The sequence below is a fragment of the Xiphophorus maculatus genome, chromosome 13 (assembly GCF_002775205.1).
Source record: "Xiphophorus maculatus strain JP 163 A chromosome 13, X_maculatus-5.0-male, whole genome shotgun sequence".
Taxonomy (NCBI): domain Eukaryota; kingdom Metazoa; phylum Chordata; class Actinopteri; order Cyprinodontiformes; family Poeciliidae; genus Xiphophorus; species Xiphophorus maculatus.
In genome coordinates this window covers 21,558,630-21,578,431 of record NC_036455.1, presented here as the reverse complement: position 1 = coordinate 21,578,431, position 19,802 = coordinate 21,558,630, and the positions used below count along the sequence as shown (strand labels likewise).

General features: G+C 42.7%; 2 protein-coding genes across 5 annotated transcripts in view; one reads left to right on the top strand and one right to left on the bottom strand.

The window, feature by feature from the left end:
* Positions 1–11: 11 nt before the first annotated feature.
* sgce (sarcoglycan epsilon) lies at positions 12–19,388 on the bottom strand. Of its 3 annotated transcripts, XM_023344827.1 has the most exons (12): positions 19,224–19,388; positions 7,153–7,275; positions 6,325–6,482; positions 5,995–6,067; positions 4,668–4,866; positions 4,067–4,229; positions 3,162–3,376; positions 2,682–2,708; positions 2,095–2,283; positions 1,737–1,780; positions 1,024–1,061; positions 12–620 (listed from the first exon to the last, which is right to left on the bottom strand). In XM_023344827.1, exons 1-12 carry the CDS (start codon positions 19,258–19,260, stop codon positions 570–572), a joined length of 1,317 nt encoding a protein of 438 aa, XP_023200595.1. In that variant the 5' UTR covers positions 19,261–19,388; the 3' UTR covers positions 12–569. The 3 variants fall into 3 exon arrangements, with proteins under 3 accessions (XP_023200595.1, XP_023200596.1, XP_023200597.1); XM_023344828.1 differs by lacking the exon at positions 2,682–2,708; XM_023344829.1 differs by lacking the exon at positions 1,024–1,061 and having other exon boundaries at positions 19,224–19,387.
* Positions 16,547–19,802, top strand: part of ppp1r9a (protein phosphatase 1 regulatory subunit 9A) — a 55,944-nt gene continuing 52,688 nt past the window's right edge. The window contains exon 1 of one of the 2 annotated variants that reach the window (XM_023344821.1): positions 16,547–16,994. The gene's annotated coding sequence lies outside the window, so the exon portion shown is untranslated. Of the gene's footprint in view, positions 16,995–19,373; positions 19,457–19,802 lie in introns of those variants that run through there. The other variant, XM_023344823.1, reaches the window with a different exon arrangement.

The window sequence follows — 19,802 nt, the reverse complement described above, 5'->3', positions numbered from 1 at the left end:
CAAAACCATAAAATATTTTATAAAGAATTTATTACCAACTTAGACATTACATAAAATTGACACATTACAAACTCCATTTTCTCTGAGGTCCATATGTTTAACATATACACATCTTATGGATCTGCTACTCCTCTGTTACAGATTCTCACCAACCAGGAATGATATGTGACCGAAACCTTCCATGTGAGACATGCAGGTTGATGACCGGGAATGCAAAATAGTTCAAATATTGTGTGCGATGTTCTCACAATGCCCATGTGTCGTGAATTAACACTTTGCATGCCAGCAACCCACTCATCTGTTGGATGGAGTGTCGCTGAAGTAGACATCAACACCTGACATAGAGGGTTGTGCCTAAGATGCTAAAGGTTACACAGTTGGAAGCATCATGAGTGGAAAAAGAGATGCATTAACCGCCACTGACATCACTGTTGCAGTATTCGGCAATAATATGGCAGATACATGACTTGTTAATATCATGCAGCCCTAGTTTGGCACAAATGTTAGAAAACACACACACAAAAAAAACCCAGACAGATTGAAGGCAGTTTCTACACTGGCGGTTCTGGTCATAGGTTAAGGGCTTCAGCCACCTTCCTTTCCTCAGGGATACCATTTACCTGGGATAGATATCAGAAAAATGTTGTTACATCCTGCTGCACTCTTAAGAGATCAATCAGATTATGTATGGGTGGGTTATCACAGTATGGCCCAGGTTAAACAGTTTTTAAAAATGCTAAAATTCACATTTCGGTAATTTTAAATCCTTTCAGTGAAATGTCAGAAAAAGTATAAATTTTCTCTTAATTAAAAGCATACTGTTCCACTTCTCTAAAGAGAAGAACAGCTCAATTCTACGACTATAAAATTTGGTACATTTTGTGCAAAATCTTACCGGTGATATATCAGGTTATCATACCATGACAATTTCATACTGGCCCATAACTAGGTGGAAAAAAAATCCTGTACAATCCAAGGAAAACTATTAAAATGACACAATCATCTCAACATAATTGCACCTACCTCCAGTCTTCGAAATGTTGACATGACATAATTATCTCCTTTGTTAGCAGTAAACAGAGAGCAGTTGGTTAGTGCATCATGCAGCTGATTGTCATGCTCACTAGAGGGCGCTCACACACCGTCATCATAAGGGTGACAAACTGAGGATTCTTCTCCAAAATGTGTTTTGTTTCTTTGTTTAGGAAATATTCTAAGTACATCCACTGACCCATACGTATCTAGGAAGCAGATATAACGTGATTATTTAAATAATCTTAAGGAAATCAAATGAAGTGGCTTTTATTTGCTGCTAAAGAGAAACACTGTGGCAGTGTGTGTGTAAGATTAAATTTGAATGCTTAGACTTGTCTAGTCAGAATTCAGAAAAATCTTTTACTGTTTCAGTTTTCCTCATTTTATTTTTAGCTACTTTTTACACCTTAAACATTTGATGTCTCACTCGATATAAGTACATTCAAACAGTGCCACTTTTGCTAGAGATGTTTGGTAAAACCCTCAATTTGGGACATTAGTTATTTGTAAAGTTTCTGGTAGAGTGTTGTCACTTTTGTTACATTTTCAAATAAGGTTGACGAGTTTTGACATGGTGTGATTAGGGATGCTCAAACAGCACAACAAACATGCAGTTGCATGCAGAATGAGCCGTGTGTAGTTTGCTGTTATGTCTGTCTGAGTAACAGACTGCATTTTATGACGCCTATGAGCATACTAACCTGATGGCCTCTGCTGTGGTATTGTAATCTGATTCTGCAGATTCCTGAAGACAAAAACAGACAATAGGGTAAATCATGCAATTTTTTCCAGTGATTATGTTTTTTGGGGGTTTTTTCACACTTTATACTATTATTGTCTACAAAATGCATCACAGCCTTTTCTCTTTTTGTCGGATTACAAAGACAAATTTAAGTAGTGCATAATTATGAATTGGAAAGAAAAGGACTTTGTGCTTGACAATCGCATAAAATACATCTAAGCATGTAAAAATATGTAAAGCTTTAGTATGACTCCTATAAACTTGACGTCTGTGTAGTGACTGAACAAGCACGACTCCAAGCACATCCCTTCACTCACGCCTGTGTCTGCATGAGAGGCATGCTGGTGGTCTCGTAGTTGTCGGGGTGAATGGGGGGCACCACCTCCCCGCTGACCGGGTTGAAGACGGGCAGGGTGGACAGAGGCCAGGAGATCTCACGGTTCTTGGACATCCCCCGCAGCTCCTTGGTGGACTTCTGGATGGAGCTGTGGTGAACCAGCTGGATGCTGGAGAACAGAGAAGCGGTGAATATTTGTTGCAGTGTGTTACTTTGTGTATGGCATGGTGAAAGTTTTCTCATCCTGCACTTCATTTGTGTTCATGCACAAAATAAACAGAACGCCCACCCTAATCTGGAGAATGCAGAGGAGGATTTTATTTTGTTTGACAAAATTGCTCGTGTTGAATTATTGAAGTCTTACTACCCCTAACTCCCTACAGCGGGTCATTAATTTTCAGCAGCCCATTAAATGAATGGATGGCAACACACAGATGAGCATATGAATGGAAATGAACAGCCATAAGTGACAACAGAAATAACAAAACAATAACTAAAGAGAGGGAACAGAAACAGCCCAAAAACATAAAGGGGAAAAAAAAACCACAGGAGAGGTAAAACACTTACGCTGGTGTTTGCATGTTTCTTTTTTCCCTAGAAACAAAACAAAATGGATGAATTAAATACTAATATTAATAGTTGAAGCAACATCTAGACACAAGTGAATGAAGTGTTGCATTAAGTCAGAGTGGAAGTGGAAATGGAGTGGAACACTGAGTGAACAAACGGGGCGCTTCTCTTCCAGCCTGTAAATGATGAAACAACACGAATAAATGACTTTCAATGGATTGAGAAGCAACAACAACAAAAATCACATAAAGTAATGAGAAACTTAATATAAATGGATCACAATATCAGATGGTAATGACAAGCTGCAGCTTTCAGTCAAGATTTGATTTTTGTCTAATCAACCTGCCCCTATCTGGACCCTTCATTCCCATTTCTCATTTGACTCTAGGATTTTTCAGAAACCCGATCGCGACTTTTTTTTGAACGTCTTTGGGACGGTATTAGTGCAAAAACAAATGCAAGGCCGTGCACACTTACACCCCCTCCCGCCTGCAGCACATAGTGTAGCCGAGGATGAAGAAGAGGACGAGGGCCACGGCGGACGGAACGGCCAGCGTCACCAGGAAGTCAAAGAAGTAGTCTGGGCTCCTCAGAGACTCCGACGGGGGGTTGTACTCTCCGAACTCGGGCAGGATTCCTGTGCCCGGATCTGGGCGGGAAACGTACACTGGAACCACTTTGTTGATATCGACCTAGAACAGAAACTCAGCGGTAAGTTTTAGTTGATACAGTGTGGCTGATGTGATGAATTACAGCGGTTTCCACAGATACTGGAATGTCTGATCATATATTTTTCTGTTTTTCAAACAGCATTTTGAAAAGTCAAACTTTTTAATTTGAGTGTATATATTCAGTAGGGGGGGGGGGGAGAATTAAACATGACAAACAACCAGTCCCCACATCTCTGGTAACACATCCTTCCCAAGGATGTGGCGAGTGGCAAAACTCTGCAAAAACACAAAATCCTGCCAAGTATTTTTGATCTAGTTTTCTAGTAAAAAATATCTTCTTATATTTTAAACAACAATAAAACAAACTTACAAGTAACTTTTCAGCAAGAGATAAGAGCTTGTTGCAAGTCATTAATTCTTAATATTGATGAAAAAGTACTTGTTTACTTATAATAGTGGAAAATGCCTTGTTCCATTTATAATTAGTACTTTTTATCAATATTAAGTAATCATTGACTTAAAACATTAAGTCCTATATCCTGCTGAAAAATTACTTGTAAGTTAGTTTTGTCCTATTTCAAGTGTAATAACATATTTGCACTAGAAACTAAGCCAAAAATATTTAGTGGGATTTTGTGTTTTTGCAGCCTGTTATCGTTTTGTTAGGTGGCATTTTGGTGTCATGGCAGATTAACGCCGGTGTGTCCTCACCAGGGAGATCTTACACCAGTCGATGTGAAACTGAGCTCTGAATTTCTTGTCACAGCTGATGACAGGCTCCATCTCCTGGCTGCAGCGCAGCTGGTTATGTGGGTTCTCCACCTCCCGCAGGCACGACGAGAAGGGAACGTCAGCGCCGACCATCACATACACACTGAGGAGGGGAGGAGAGAAGAAAGGAGAAGGGAAGAAACGAGAAGACAAGACTTATTTTCTATGTTTATAAGGAGGCTTGTAATAAAGCACTCCTGCTCCTCTGAGTTTTCTCCTACATGCTTTCATCTTCCGACACATTAGCATCAATCTTTGATGTACAGCTCACAGCAGGTCATGTGGGCTTCCCTCCCAACTTAACAAGCTGAGTGTCTTGACAGTGCAGATGGTGAGGTGTTTTTATCTGATTCACAGGGAACTGAGCGATCCTCAAAGCCCCAATTAAATAAAATGTCAAAGAGGAGCGAGTGGGCTGAGAATTTGTTGGCTTAGACAGGATAAGAGGCTGCTGGGGAAAAGTATCTTCTGAAGAATTAAACCTCGTAGACATGGAGCGCATCTCAAAGTTAATGATGCAAATCCAAGTTCAGATCCTCACCCTTCCTTTAGGTTGTTGATAGGCAGGGGCACCCGGCCGCCGCGGTCCAGCGCCGACGTGATGTTGATAGCGTTGAGCCGCTCGGGCTGCCACACGTTCTTCACGGCGCCCAGAAAGTCTCCCAGCACCTCGCTGGCCAGCATCTCCTCCACGTTCATGTTTTTGATGTAAAACTCAGCCTGGTAAGGCAGCGGGAACTCTGAACACAAACACAGGGAGGAGGACAAGCAAGAGGCGGGCTCAATGAAACGCCGGCGATGCAGATTAGACCCTGGAGCTCCTGGTGAGTTTTCAGGTTTTGGACTCCTTCTGGCGCCAGATGGCAGATGACATCACGCTGCACAAAGAGTGATGTCACACCAAGGCAGCAAACAGCTGCTGAATGTAACCCCCTTCATTGGTTTACAATTTAATGCATGCGCCGCGGCCGGGCAACAAGCCGGGCAACACACAGATGTGCTCCCAGAGGAGCATCTGCTGCCTTCCAATGGACCGCATTTCGCTTGAAACCGAACGTTATTATTCCTTTGCATAATGAGCTGCATAGTAAGAAGCAAATAGCATCACTTTTGTAGACCTTTGGATTGAAAACCATTCAGTTATAAAATGATCTTTGCAAGTCATTTGTATTTCCTATTAAAACTACTACTAAAATAAATGGGACAAGCATCATTACAGGAAGTTATTGCATCATTTCAGGCAAATTAGGAGATCCAGCAGAGCAGAAAAATATGTTGTACTACCTGCATAAGTAAAACAAGTTTCTGGACAATAAGCAATAACAGAACAGTTAGTCCCAGAAATGTAACTGTCAGACCAAGAGAGCTGAAACAATTAAGCACGATTAATCGATTGAAATAATCGCCAACCAGTAATCATTTAATCATTAGCTGGAATATAAAGACTCTTAAAAACAGCCATTTGTTGAAGGAACAACAACCTCAGAAAAGTAATTAAGCCAAAACTGTTCAAAAATATATACACATTTTGCATGTAAGATAAAAAAAAAAAACAACCTTCTTTGTCTATAAATATGTTCTACACAGAACTTCTCGAGTGGCATAGATTTAGCTTTTTATGGTTCAAATTCTGAAAAGAAGGGAAAAAAATCCTCTCAGAAGCACCTTTTGCTCTCCGATTATTAAAACAAAAAATAAAATAAGATTACTATTCTTTAAAGAGAGATTTGATATCTGTAGGCAATGAAAATGTTCAAAGGCCTTCTTTTTCATCCTGTTTTATAATACCAAATGTGCCATTAATTAATTAGCAAAACTTTTAAGTCTCACCTCTACTAGCTCTAATCATTCATAGTGGCGCCTCTTACCTTCTGTTGCCATGATGTTGATGACCAGGTTGTGCCGCGCCGTCTCAAACGTGCGTCTGTTATAGGCGGTAATCTGCAACACAGAGGTGAAAGTTTAAGCCCAGATCAGTGTAGCTTAGATGGCTGGAGCTCCCAGGACGGAGCTGAGCTCGATGCAGGATGTAAGGCGCCGTATAGAGACGTACATGAGCCGTGCTCGACACGCTAAGCCTTTTGGGAATGGAAATTCAACGTTAGCTTATGGGCCGACAAGACTGATCAGAAAACACATAAAAGAATTCAGGTCTGAAAACGGCACGCGTAGTATTAGAGAAACTCTGAGTCGCTCACCTCTATCACAGTAGGCTTGCCAACGTGCTCTGCAGTGGGGGAACCATAGAGCACGCCGTCGCCGTGAGGAGTCCTCTGGATGTAGCGCAGCCAGCCGGGTCTGTCGGGGAAGCCCTTCAGGTTGGTGTTGAAGGTGATCGGATCATTGCTGGCATCACCTGGGAAGAAGTCTGTTTAATGATGACTGCTGCTGCTGGGATTTGCTTTGGGTCAGAGCCAATTCCATAATGAGCATTTAGACCGACCAGACGAATAGCAGACATGTGGCTGAAGCCAGCAGAGAATCCCTCTCTAGTGAAACTGGAGATAAAAACCCAAACATTTCAGCTGTAATCAGCTGATGTACCAATTGGAATACAAAAAGAAATAAAAACAGTACTCGTGATTCTCTTTTCGACGCCATCTGTCATTAGCGGTTGTTGGAATCACGTTTGTCTGAGCAAGTAGTCGCTACAAAACAAGGTTTCGCTAATATATTAAAGCAACCACAAAATAAGGAGCTCATATTTTAGTTTTGGTATCATATTAAAGATGCAGATAAAATGGCAAACCTTGAGTCTTCTTCGCTTAGTAACAGCATCTACATCAAAGAGTGTTGCTGCTGTGTTCATTGATCTGGAACCCCAAACTGTGCTCTACACAGTTTGGGGTTCAATTCCCAACCTTTGGTGCTTCTGCATCATATTTCCCCGTCTTTTTTCTCTATCAGTGTGCTGTCTGATTACTGTGTTCACAACCGTTTGTTCCGATCAAGATGAAAATCAACAGATTCTCATCACTGGCTGACATTTTTGGTGCATCTCTAGGTTGTGAATGTTTGTGTTGTACCTGATTTGGGGTAAGGAGGAAACTCTCCTTTGAAGTGCTCTCTCTCCAGCACGTGGACAAACAACACTCCAGCTGATGGATAGACATTACGGTCTGCGTGGGATCTTGACAAGATGGTGACGACTGAAAAACACATTTCAAAGAACATGGAGGTTAGTTCCTCTTAGCCGAGCAAATTGTTAACGCTTCTTCTCTGCATGCATACTAGGGAATTTATAGAAAGGGAAAGTAAGTGAAGAAAACTACTAAAAAGCAGCAATAAGAATCCATCCAGAGTGCACTGGATCATTTTATGCTTTGAGATTAGACCCACAAAACTTAAAAAAAAACTACTTATTAGTCAGCACATTAAAAAAAAGTATTACATTTGAAGGATTTCTGAGTATGCTAATTGTTGTTTTTCTCCTCAGCAGCCTTCCTTTTGGCTCAACCTTTTAACCTTTTGCCGCATGATTTTCATAATCTCACTTTTTTTTCTTCTCCTCTGTACCACAGCAGGTGGAAACTCAATTTTTAATCACCATGGGAGACTGAGTGGAGAGCTAAGAAGAGGAGGAGGATGAGGAAGGAGCTGGGGGACCGGAGAAATGTGCTGTAAAGTGAAGGTTAGGGGCCACAAACCAGATTTGAGCTTCTCTAGCTTCCAGACAGACAAATTCAAGATGCACTGCACAGCTGGAAAAAAGCTCCTTATTAATTCCCACTGGCGAAATGCTGCATATTTAAATTTTTTTAGGCTCTTATTTAAGAAATCCTTTTGTAGATTCAAACCACAACTTGCATTTTGAAGTGATCAGTGTAGCAACCAGGCACGTGTAGAGGGAGGGGGGCAAAGAGAGGTTTAGGGCCTGCCCTTTTTATCCTTGATGCCCTAGTGCCCTTTTTGAGTTTTTGGGGGGGGTTTCAAAAAAGATTTTTTTTAATTTTTTTATTTTTAATCTGTATGTCAGATGGCCTGTTTATGCCCCTCAGCAATAATATTTAGCTAAATATAATAATTTAGTAAAAATAAACTAGTCTGGCTGCCCTCAGTCTAATAATGACTCTCAGAGCCTCCATGTTATTCCGACTCCGGGTCCATGGTGAGGAGGAGGAGGGCGGATCTGTGTCCTCTAACTATCAAATTATGGGCAAGAATATTTTTTCATACACTGGTTTGTGAGTAAAAACGTAGGTCTGATGCTGACGTTAGAAAAACTGTTTCTATTTATATTTTTATAATTGTCCTTGCAATAGCAGGACAACCCTCGCCTCACCCCTAAACACAGAAATGTTTCAGCTGCAGAGAAACTTCTGACTTTAACTTCATCATTCTGCTAGAAGACCGGTTCGCTACAGGCAGCTTGAGTCGGTCCACCGACAGATATAAAGAATATCTGTCTTTATATCAGACATCCTGATATAAGACACGGTACCTACTGTCACCGCGAGTCGCAACACAGCTCAAAGCCCCGGTACCATCTGGTACCGGGTGGTACCACCTACTGACTGTTCGCTCTGCTTCTCCTTAACGTTTCTACCAGGCAGGTTAAAGTCTCTGCTGACAGGATCTGGGCTGGAAATAAATATATATATATATAAATCTATATCAATCTATCTAGATAGATAGATCTAGATTGATATAGATTGATAAATCTATATCAATCTATATCGATAGATTGATATAGATTTATATATACATATATACAATATATATAAATCTATGTATCTATCTATAGCTAGATAGACAGATCTATAGATCTCTATCTATCTATCTATCTAGATATATGGGTAACAATTTACATAAATTGTAAATTGATCTTAAAAGCCATACATAGGTATATATATATATATATATATATATATATATATATATATATATATATATATATATATATATATACATAAATAAATATATATATAAATCTATCTATCTAGATACATAGATTTATATATATATATATATATGAATGTATAAATCTATATAAATCTATCTATCTAGATAGGTAGATTTATATAGACTTATATATATATATATATATATATATATATATATATATATATTTATTTATTTATTTATGTTTATAAGAACAATTTACAATTTATGTAAATTGTTCACCATATATCTAGATAGATAGATAGATAGATAGATAGATAGATAGATAGATAGATAGATAGATAGATAGATAGATAGATAGATAGATAGATAGATAGATAGATAGATAGATAGATAGATAGATATTTACACATCTGTAGATATCTATATATCTATATAGATGGATAGATCAGAGGAAACAATCCTTTGGATCCTCTTCGAGCTTCCTAGTGCCCCTAGTGACCCTTTGTCGCTCCCTAGTGACCCTTTGTCGCCACCTAGTGTTCCCTCGTCCCCTAGTGGTCCCTGTGTTCCTTTGTCGTCTCCTAGTGCTTCCTCCGAGTCCCCTAGTGCTCCCAGTGTTCCTTCGTCGCACTCTAGTGATTCTTTGTTTCCCCCCAGTGTTGCCTCATCTCCTTCTAGTGTTCTCAGTGTTTCTCAAGAGTTTCTTCCCCCTCGTGGTCCCCGTGTTCCCTCGTCATCCCCTAGAAGTCCCAGTGATCCCTCTGAGTCTTCCCCTAGAGCTCCTCCCGAATCCTTGCCTGTGGTTGCTCCTCCCTAGTCCCCGGCGGCACCAGAGACTCCTCTCCGCCGCCTCTGTCCGGCACCAGACTCCTCGCCGCCACCTCCTAGCGGCACCAGAGATTCCTCGCCGCCGCCTCCGGGCAGCACCAGAGACTAATCGCCGCCGTCTCCCGGCGGCACCAGAGACTCCTCGGAGCAGCACCAGAGACTCCTTGCCGCCTCCAGGCAGAAACCAGAGACTCCTCTCCTCTGACTCCGGGCGGCACCAGGGAATCCTCGCCACCTCTGGGCGGCACCAGAGAATCCTCGCTGCCGCCTCCGGCCGACACCAGAGACTCCTCGCTGCCGCCTCCAGGCGGCACCAGATACTCCTCTCCGCTGCCTCCATCTGGCACCAGGGACTCCTCACCGCCGCCTCCGTACGGCACCAGAGACTCCTATCCGCAGCTTCCGTACGGCACCAGAGACTCCTCGCCGTCGCCTCCGGGCGGCACCAGGGACTCCTCACCGCCGCCTCCGTACGGCACCAGAGAGTCCTCTCCGCAGCTTCCGTATGGCACCAGAGACTCCTCACCATCGCCTCCGGGTGGCACCAGGGACTCCTCTCCACCGCCTCCGAGCGACCGGCCTCAGCGCAGTGAACGGCCGCTGGATCTCCTCCGTGGGTCCCGCCTTCAGCGCCGCCGGACCTCCTACGACGGCCCTCCTCCTGCATCTCCGCCCACACTGTTGGGTTGCTTTCTGGTTTTGTGTTTGGACTCTTGCCTCCGCCCACTCTGGTGGGTCGTTTTGTGTTGATTTTTGGATTCTGCCCCCCCCCCATCCAGCGCCCCTCCTCCCACCATTGTTGTGCTTTTCGTTTCAGATTTGTTTTGGGCGTCTGGTAGCCGCCCTTGAAGGGGGTGGTACTGTTGTGATTTGAGTTCTTTGTGTGTTTATGTTGTGTTTCTGTGTCTTTGAGTGGCTGTGCTGTCCTGTCCTCAATTTGATTGTTCCCAGGTGTGTCTCGTTCCCTGATTAACTCTGGTGTATTTAGTGTCACCTGTGTCTCTGTCGGGTCCTTGTCAGATGTGTTCCTGACACAGAGGGACTCAGATACAGGTCCCGACTCAGAGGACGGTCACGAGTCAGAGGCAGGTCCTGACTCAGAGGCGGGTCCCAACTCGGAGGCAGGTTCCGACTCAGGGGCAGGTCCTGAGTCGGAGTTTTGTCCTGACTCAGAAGCCGGTCCTGACTCTGAGGCCGGTCCCGACTCGGAGGCAGGTCCGGACTCGGAGGCAGGTCCGGACTCTGAGGCCGGTCCAGACTCGGCGGTTGGTCCTGACTCAGAAGTCGGTCCTGACTCTGAGGCCAGTCCTGACTCAGAGCTCGGTAGTGACCCTGAGGCAGCTCCTGATTCGGAGACAGGTCCGGACTTGGAGACAGGTCCGAACTCTGAGGCAGGTCCTGACTCTGAGGCCGGTCCTGACTCTGAGGTCGGTCCAGACTCGGCGGTCGGTCCTGACTCGGAGACAGGTCCGGACTCTGAGGCCGGTCCTGACTCGGAGCTCGGTCCTGACTCGGAGACAGGTCCGGACTCTGAGGCCGGTCCTGACTCGGAGCTCGGTCCTGACTCGGAGACAGGTCCGGACTCTGAGGCCGGTCCTGACTCGGAGCTCGGTCCTGACTCGGAGACAGGTCCGGACTCTGAGGCAGGTCCAGACTCTGAGGCAGGTCCAGACTCTGAGGCAGGTCCAGACTCGGAGGTCGGTCCTGACTCAGAGCTCGGTCCTGACTCAGAGCTCGGTCTTGACTCGGAGCTCGGTCCAGACTCGGAGGTCGGTCCTGACTCAGAGCTCGGTCCTGACTCAGAGCTCGGTCTTGACTCAGAGGTCGGTAGTGGCTCAGAGGTAGGTCCTGACTCTGAGGCCGGTCCTGACTCTGAGGCCGGTCCTGACTCTGAGGCCGGTCCTGACTCTGAGGTTGGTCCTGACTCTGAGGCCGGTCCTGACTCTGAGGCCGGTCCTGACTCTGAGGCAGGTCCAGACTCTGAGGCAGGTCCAGACTCGGAGGTCGGTCCTGACTCAGAGCTCGGTCCTGACTCAGAGCTCGGTCTTGACTCAGAGGTCGGTAGTGGCTCAGAGGCCGGTCCTGACTCTGAGGCCGGTCCTGACTCTGAGGTTGGTCCTGACTCTGAGGCCGGTCCTGACTCTGAGGTTGGTCCTGACTCTGATGCCGGTCCTGACTCTGATGCCGGTCCTGACTCTGAGGTCTTCTCTACGTCTGGTCCACTGTAAAAGGGTTCTTGAGTTTGAACAATGTCCGAATCGTCTCCACAGCAGACAGCATGTTGAATCCATTTCCAAGCCTTTCTGAGATAGTCTTTCTGAAAATGAATTTTTCTAGGAGTGGCCAGGGTGCTTCTAAAACACTGTATAAGTTTGTGAATAACTATCGGGTTGTCACTTTTGATCATCTTGAACAGCAGTTCTTTAACCACATCGTCATTGCCGCTGAGAAGTTGAATGATGTCTCTGCAGATTTTTTTTTCCATGTCATCAAAAAAGACAAAATCTATATCCTTTACTTCCTCCCAGAGTCTAGGGGCAAGCCTTCTGTGGACAGGCTCGGTGTGCTTCTTTTTGTAAGCCCCATAAGTAGATCTGTAACTCGTCTTATAAATCAATCGCCAAAGAATTAAATACACCATATGTCTCCTTTCATTTTCGGTTCCCCGTTTGAAACCCATCTCGTTTGCGTCCCTCAAAAATCGTTCAGGATCCATGCCTGCCTGACTATAATCCTCACTCAAGCAATTTTCAGCAGAATACAAGTCCTCATTAGGAAAAAATGTCTTTCTGATCTTTTGTTTTGTAGATGCAAACATTTTCTTTGGAGGAACAGGATTCTCCAGGTGGCGTTTGAATTTTTCCACAATAAATTCGTGTCCTTCTGGGTAATCAAGAAGCGCAATCAAATTGAGTTCAGAAGCGAAGTGGAATGCATCTCTCGCAATGCTCTGGAAAATCCTCTCACTTAGTTCCTCTGACACTTCTGAAAGAACATCCACATTTACTTTTCCTGTTCTTCTATAAACTAAAAGCAAAAGTTTGCGATGTTGTTCGCAAAACGTTTCTCTGACAAGATGCATTGTTGGACCATCTGCCACTTTCTCAATGATTTGCCACAGAAGATCACTAAGGAATTTTCTCTTTTGGTAATCTGGCGTTGTATGGCCAGGATGAACTTTATTGGAGCAAGTCTTCTTAACTTTATTCCAAAAGGAGACCTTGGGTCTCACGAAAACGTCACTCTCTGAGCTTTGGTCAGCCATCTTTATCGGTCCAAAACGTCCAAATGAATTTTGTGTTGACTGACCAGAGAATTAACTGATCAGTTGGTCATGATATGGACTTTATGACATCACAGAGGCATCCTTAGAAGGGGCCTCATGACAGACATAATTTGAAGTCATGCTGCTAACAATGATGTCATCAGCATGACAACTGTTGCTAGGAGTAATAATAGCACACAGTGAGCATGCGCTATGAAAAAAAAAGAGAATCTGTGGGCACTATATACATTTTTCCCACAAGTCTGAACTGGAAGTGACCTGCGCAGCTTCGCCGGAACAGGGGGAGCCAGGGAACCATTGGTCCCTCCACTTTACCGCCCTACACATTTTTTTTTATATTAAGTTCCACTTTTCTGGTTGCTCCATAAATTTCGCCGCGCTTCTTCTCCTGCATACTTTGCGCTATTTTCACCATTCAACTTTTATATTATTCAGCTTGCTCTCCTAATCCCGGCTACATCTCTTGGTATTCATAACCTTCATACATTTTATAATATTCAGCTTTTTATTAATTTTTCGACCCGGGGGGGAAACCACTCCATCCTGTGGCAGAATTGAGAATTACAATATAAAATGTCGTGTTTCACAGTGGATGTTTTAGGTCCTGCCCATCAATGGCAATCTGTCACTGTCACTTTTTGTAGTCACCGTGCTAAACAATGCCTCCAAATAAATGTTGATATCTCAGGAACCATAAAAGGTATGGACTTCATTAACCCACCATTTTTATCAGAAGGAATAGGGGAACGGTTCTGTCTTTTTCTAATTCTAGGTTTTACATGAGTTTTTTACATTGCATAGAATATATTACTGTAACTCTACATGCAAGTGGAAGCCTAGATGCAACCATTAGTATTTTAGCTACTTTTAACCTTTTGTATAATTGTATCTAATAAACTGCAGTGACCCTATGGTTTAGGTCTTTAGCAATTTCTAATACTGTTTAGGTGGACTTTTTCCTTTATTCAAAAGCTTTTACTCCTCTTCAACAGTTTTTCTGTTATAATAATCCCATTTAGCACCTGTAGCATCATTCTCTATAAATGATGCGACAGGTTTAGATCTATGGTCTGTGTTACAATTAAACCATTTCTAGGGGCCCCTGAGTGTCTGGAGGCCCCTGAATGTCTGGAGGCCCCTGAGTGTTTGGAGGCCCCTGAATGTTTGGAGGCCCCTGAATGGCCCCTGAATGGCCCCTACCAGCAGCTATTGAGTTTTCTTTGCCTTGATATCTCAGTCTTATAATTCTAGGTCTCAGAGCTTCTAACATCAAACTATTATATAGAGTTAACCCCTTTGAGCTTTTTGGATCTATAAATCAGTCTGCAGCCAGGTTGTTCTAGAGGTTAAATAGATATTATTAGGGCTTAATTAGTAAAATGGCAGCAATTTTACTTATTTCATAACTTTATAACCTTTGACCTTCTCTCCTCTGATCTGTTTAACAGCTACAGTCTCAGATCAGCTCAGCCCTCCAGGACTGTCAGCAGCAGAAACAGAAACTTTATACGTGTTGGGGAAAATATAGACTATATTTGCTTTGCATTTCCCCACATGATGGCAATGATACAGTAGGATCCAATTAGATTCTTGATTAATATGGGTTGTTGCTATGTTGTAGTATGGAGTTTTTGTTCAATGTGCCCCTTTTTTAAATTTGAGCCCCTGCCCCTCCATAGGTCTCTGCACGCCCCTGGTAGCAACAGTCATTGTTCTGCCTTTGAACCGAGATGCCGCTTTTTGATTAGGAATTAATTTTCACACACAAAAAGCAAGCAAACAGGGTAACCTTTATGATACTCTTAACAAGTATCATAATGCTAATGATGTGTTAAAATCTTTACACAAATGTACTGTATGTCTTATTGCAACAGCATCATCTCACAATAAAAAATGTTCTCATTTTTAATTGATTTTTTTCTTCAGCTCACACCCTTTTAGACTAGCTTAGCTTAGCTTTTTAGACTGAAGGTGGTGATGAAGGTTGATTCAGTGTCTGGTGAATCATTTCTCTTTTGAGTTAGCCATATTTATTTATTTATTGGTCATTATTCTGCTGAAACAGCCAAACATGACATGTTTTCAATTTCCTGGCAGAATATATTAAATATTATATATTTTTAAACTGTTCATAATCCCCCTGCAGTCCCATAGAGGCTGGAAGTCAAATAAGACCCACAGCATCATTTGTGTGAATTGTTACAGAATTACTCTGAGTAATTCAGGCACTGCTAATTTATAAAAGCAATTATTTGTTGACGTGGGATATCCCCCCGTCCCCTCAATTAGTAAATGTACTCAGATTTTTTTAATTCCTTTTTTAAAAGGATTTTATCAAAATTCATTTTTACCAAGTATCCCACTGACTTAGAAGGCCGCTGTCCATTTTGATCTGTCTCTATGAAAATAGTACTGAGCCAAAAAAAAAAAAAGAAAACATTGATGCACACAGAATGGGACATTTACAATTCAAAATCACAGCAACACAGACGCTGACCCAGCCATATGTCTGGTGTCCCGAGGGGCGCAGTCACAGCTTGATACAATCAATAGCATTTAGCGGCCTCTAAATCTAAACCTGAGGTTCTGTCCACCACATCTCTTTTGAAGCAATCACCTGAGCATGACTAATCCACACAATAGCTCATCTGGCTGCAGCTATTGCGCCCAGGCCAGCAGGATCTGGGTTAGCTGAAGACCAAAAACAAAACCTCATTTAATTTCATCAGACCGGTTCCTAAGTAAGAATCCAGTATGAATGGGGGCGATTTATTTCTATTACCTGACCATGTGGGCCACGGCAACTATCCCAACATACAAAGAACCTCTTTCCGACACTCCGGAAAGAGTATGCTCCTGGAGGCTGGATGGATGTGGTGTAAAAATTTGTGAAAGGCAGAGAACATAAGTGAAAATTTAGCAAACCCATATCACCTCTCAATAGGATTAAAAGATAACCAAACATAAATCTTTCACTATACAGGAATGACTAAGGAGAAAATACACTCCTACCAAACCAATGGTAATGAGTCGAACGTATTGTCTCCTTTGGATTGTGTTTCACCTCCTTTCTTAAGCCAGCATAAATAAAGATCAGTGACTTTAGCCTCACTGGGGATCTGCTTATAGCGCTCAATCTGCTTATTTGTGGCCAGGGTGAGCCTGCCAAGCGTTCTCGAGATGATGAATCGCAGCGCGTCACCCAGGTGTATAATACATCACCAATTAAAGGTTAATGCTAAACTGTACACTGAAATCTGTACCTGCTGGCTTCAATTCTGGGAAGAAAAAAAACGAGAGAAAGAACAAGTTGGACATTACTTTTAATACGGCACAGATTCCAAAAAAACTCTGTCCCCAAAAATAATAATGAAAAATGTTCAAAAAATTTGAACAGAAGGTTAAAAAAAAAAAGACGTATTTGACAGTAATATAACCTGGTAGATCACTTACAGACCTTGAGAGTGATGGAAATAGGTAACCAGATTTAATGCATTTCTTAGCCAACCTTGCACCAGCTCATAGCATGCCTCTCAGGAACTCTGAGCTTCCATGACGGTTTTAGCCAGCAGAGCTCTCTAACTAGCTGACGGCTGAGGTAGAGGAAAGGAAAAGCGCGCCTGTCCTTCTGTCCTGCTGAAATGAGCCTCATATGCACACGTCTGCCGAATCAGGAGGAGTTCATGTGCTTCTTTGGTGCTTAGCAAGAAAGCAGAACCAACAAGGATTGCCACTGTTTGCGACTGACGCCCTGGCATGCCCCTGACGACCAGTTTGAACTTGTTATTCTGAAGTCACCCATGGAAGTGAAACTTGCTGCTTTCGCAACAAGCAGAAGGACAGGGCTGTGGACAACAGTGGACACGAAGCAAAAAGACCAGTCCTCTAGAGCGCTAAAAAAAAAAGAAGGTAAAAGCAGATTTTTTTCTAAAATTATTCGTTTTCGATTATTTAAAGCAACGAGTAAATGTAGGTATATTTTTAATCACAATTAGAATGAAATTTCTAGCAAGGACAACATTTAAAAAGAACAAAGAAGAAGCAGGAAGGTAAAAACAATGATGCAGCTATTAGGGGAGCTGGCTGAACTTGTCACTGTGTTATGACAGGGAGGGATGAGACAGCGGCTCAAGTGAAGTGCACCACCGCACAAACCCACTCACCGTCTTTGTACAAGGTTCGTCTTTGCAGCAAAGCCGCGGCCTGCTCCGAATGGACATTTCCTTCATGAAACTCTCTGAGTGTCACTTCTTGGGCATGCACAATGTAAGCTACTGGATCAATAAAATAGAAGCACGTATAAAACAAAGGGGCTTTTCTCAGCAGATTCTGGAATAATGTTCCTCCCACCTACACATAACAGCTTGTAAGATACAAGAAGAAAAAGCAGTTTTGCAAGAAATCCTAAATTTAGTGTTTTGTTATTGTTACCCCTGCTTAAGTTATGGTTGGAATGAGCCCGGCTTAACTGCGGATACATTTACGTTTTTCTGTACTTATAATGTAAATCGCGCACAAAATGAAAAAGTCCCTCCAGAAAAGCAGTACGAAGCTGCTAAATTGCTGCAGTTTGCATCTGAACACTGTTTTCATGTAGAACAATGGTTTTATTGTTACAGCACTATTATAAGTCAACACAGACACAGCCAATGTTTACAATCTGTGCCTTAGACTATCGCAACAAGTAATCATCTTTTAATGAGACCTTCTGCTTGACAGCCTTTACATTAAATTTTCCTTTATGTTTATCCACTGTGGTTTTGATCTGAGATCTCGCAGCTTTTGCAAGAATTGATTAACTTTTTATGTATTGGTTTCTATATTATACGACTGGACGGAAGTAAAAGGGGAACAGACGCTCACCAGGCTAACTTCTAGTAGCAATACAAGTTAATAACAATGGATTTACCTGCATTTTGTACTTAGAACTGTAACATACTCACTAAAAATGTGTGTGAAAGACCTACTGGATCACAGACAATCAGAAACCCCCCCCCCCCGTTTTTTATGCCGCTTTCGTTAAGTATAAGCACCCATATTGAATTTTGAGGTCAAAGGTGGTGGGAAACCACTCACTTTTCCATTCAAAATTGCACATTTTAGCACCTTTATATGCATTTTGCAACTTTGAACAAGAAACTTTCACCTCTTGGACACATATTTAAACCATATGATTCAACTAATCAGTGCCAGTCAACATACTGTATATGTTTACATATTTCTTTATTGTGCCTGTTTCTTTTTTCCTGTCAAAATTGTGGTACTGGAAAATCTTTGTATTCACCTAAGCAGTACCAGTATAAAAGGTACAAGCGGTCATGACTAATTTTAAGCCAGGTGCATCTCAGAAAATACTGGTTCTAATTTAATTTCAGCATAAGACATTAACCTCAATGTACACATGGTATTATATTGGCTTTATATTGCCTGTCTTTTGTCTCTCACCTTCCTCTCAAGACTTTGATTATTCTTGTTTAAACACCTGTATCCAACATATTTTTTCCTTCCACTTAACTTTCCATCAAAATGCTAAGCACTCTGTGAGCAGCCACCATTAGCAATTACCTTTTATGGCTTGTGGACGGTGACAAGCAACTTTCCCCGTGATTTCGTAGAACTTCAATGGCCATAAGAAAAGCCATTTTTGTTTGCCAATATTCTACCCAATATTCGGTGTTAATGAGCCGTAAGCCAAAATAAAAAACGAATGTGTCAATATACGTCATGTGAGTTTCATATTTTAATAGAGAAACTAAATAACTCTCGTCTGATAATTTACTGAGATGCACCTGTAAGTATAACTCGAGGAGCTGAACTACTATTAATCAAAAACATGAACATTTAGAATTATTGGTTAAGCGACTGAAACGATGTAACAGCATTATTATCGACTTCATAAAAAATGTCCTGCATACTACTTAATATTTTCTGGTTCTGTTTGTGTTCTGATGCATAAGAGCCCCGCTTTAACGGTCTAGCTGTCAGCTGGTAGCCATTTTTCCACGTCTCCTCCTCAGTCAGCCTTTTTGGAAAAAATGACCGAAGCAGCTAAAACGGGAGCGGGCTAACTAGCCAGCTAACTAGCATCGACGACGAAACGTGAACGACACATGATTGTCGGGTTAAATCGACACCTACCCGTTCCGAGCAACACCGTGGCAGCTGCAGCGAGCATGGTGTCAATCCTCCACGTCAACCTCGCATGGAAAGATATGCTTGGGGTTTTGTTTTTTTTAATCCTGTCGTCACTGAGGTTTGACAGCCATGATAATGTGCATCCTGCAGCATTCCTCCCTCCGCCTCCTTCCTTCGCTGGAATCAGCGCCGCTTCTTATTGGCTGAACATCTGGATGGAAATAGATGGTTGTCGCGTGAGTAGTGGACTAACAACGTGTTGTGCATAGCAAAAAGAAACGCCACGCCTTTACTTAAAAGACCCTTAGGAAGAGTTTCAGTTGCATTATGCCTGCTCGTTCTACTCTGTTGTATAAAGCACATCTCGTGAGACACACCCTCACTTTTAAATGCACTGGGTTTTTCCTCCAAATTCACAAAAGGTCATTTGAAGGCAGAGCCAGCCAGTCTCCAACACCTCCACACAGCTTGACCCCCCCAAGCACAGCTGAGGGCAAAAGGTTGTTTTGAAAGTCTACTTCAATCTGTCCCAGCCTCCTGCAGTGGCCGCCTTAGCAGACAGATGGTCGTGTTTTGGGCCGT

Coding starts and splice junctions, on each gene's coding strand:
- sgce (XM_023344827.1), bottom strand. CDS start 19,260: ATGCTCGCTGCAGCTGCCACGGTGTTGCTCGGAACGG. Junction 6,483..7,152: donor TCCTCCTTACCCCAAATCAG/GTACAACACAAA, acceptor ACTTCTTCCCAG/GTGATGCCAGCAATGATCCG. Junction 3,377..4,066: donor ACTGGTGTAAGATCTCCCTG/GTGAGGACACAC, acceptor TTTCTGTTCTAG/GTCGATATCAACAAAGTGGT.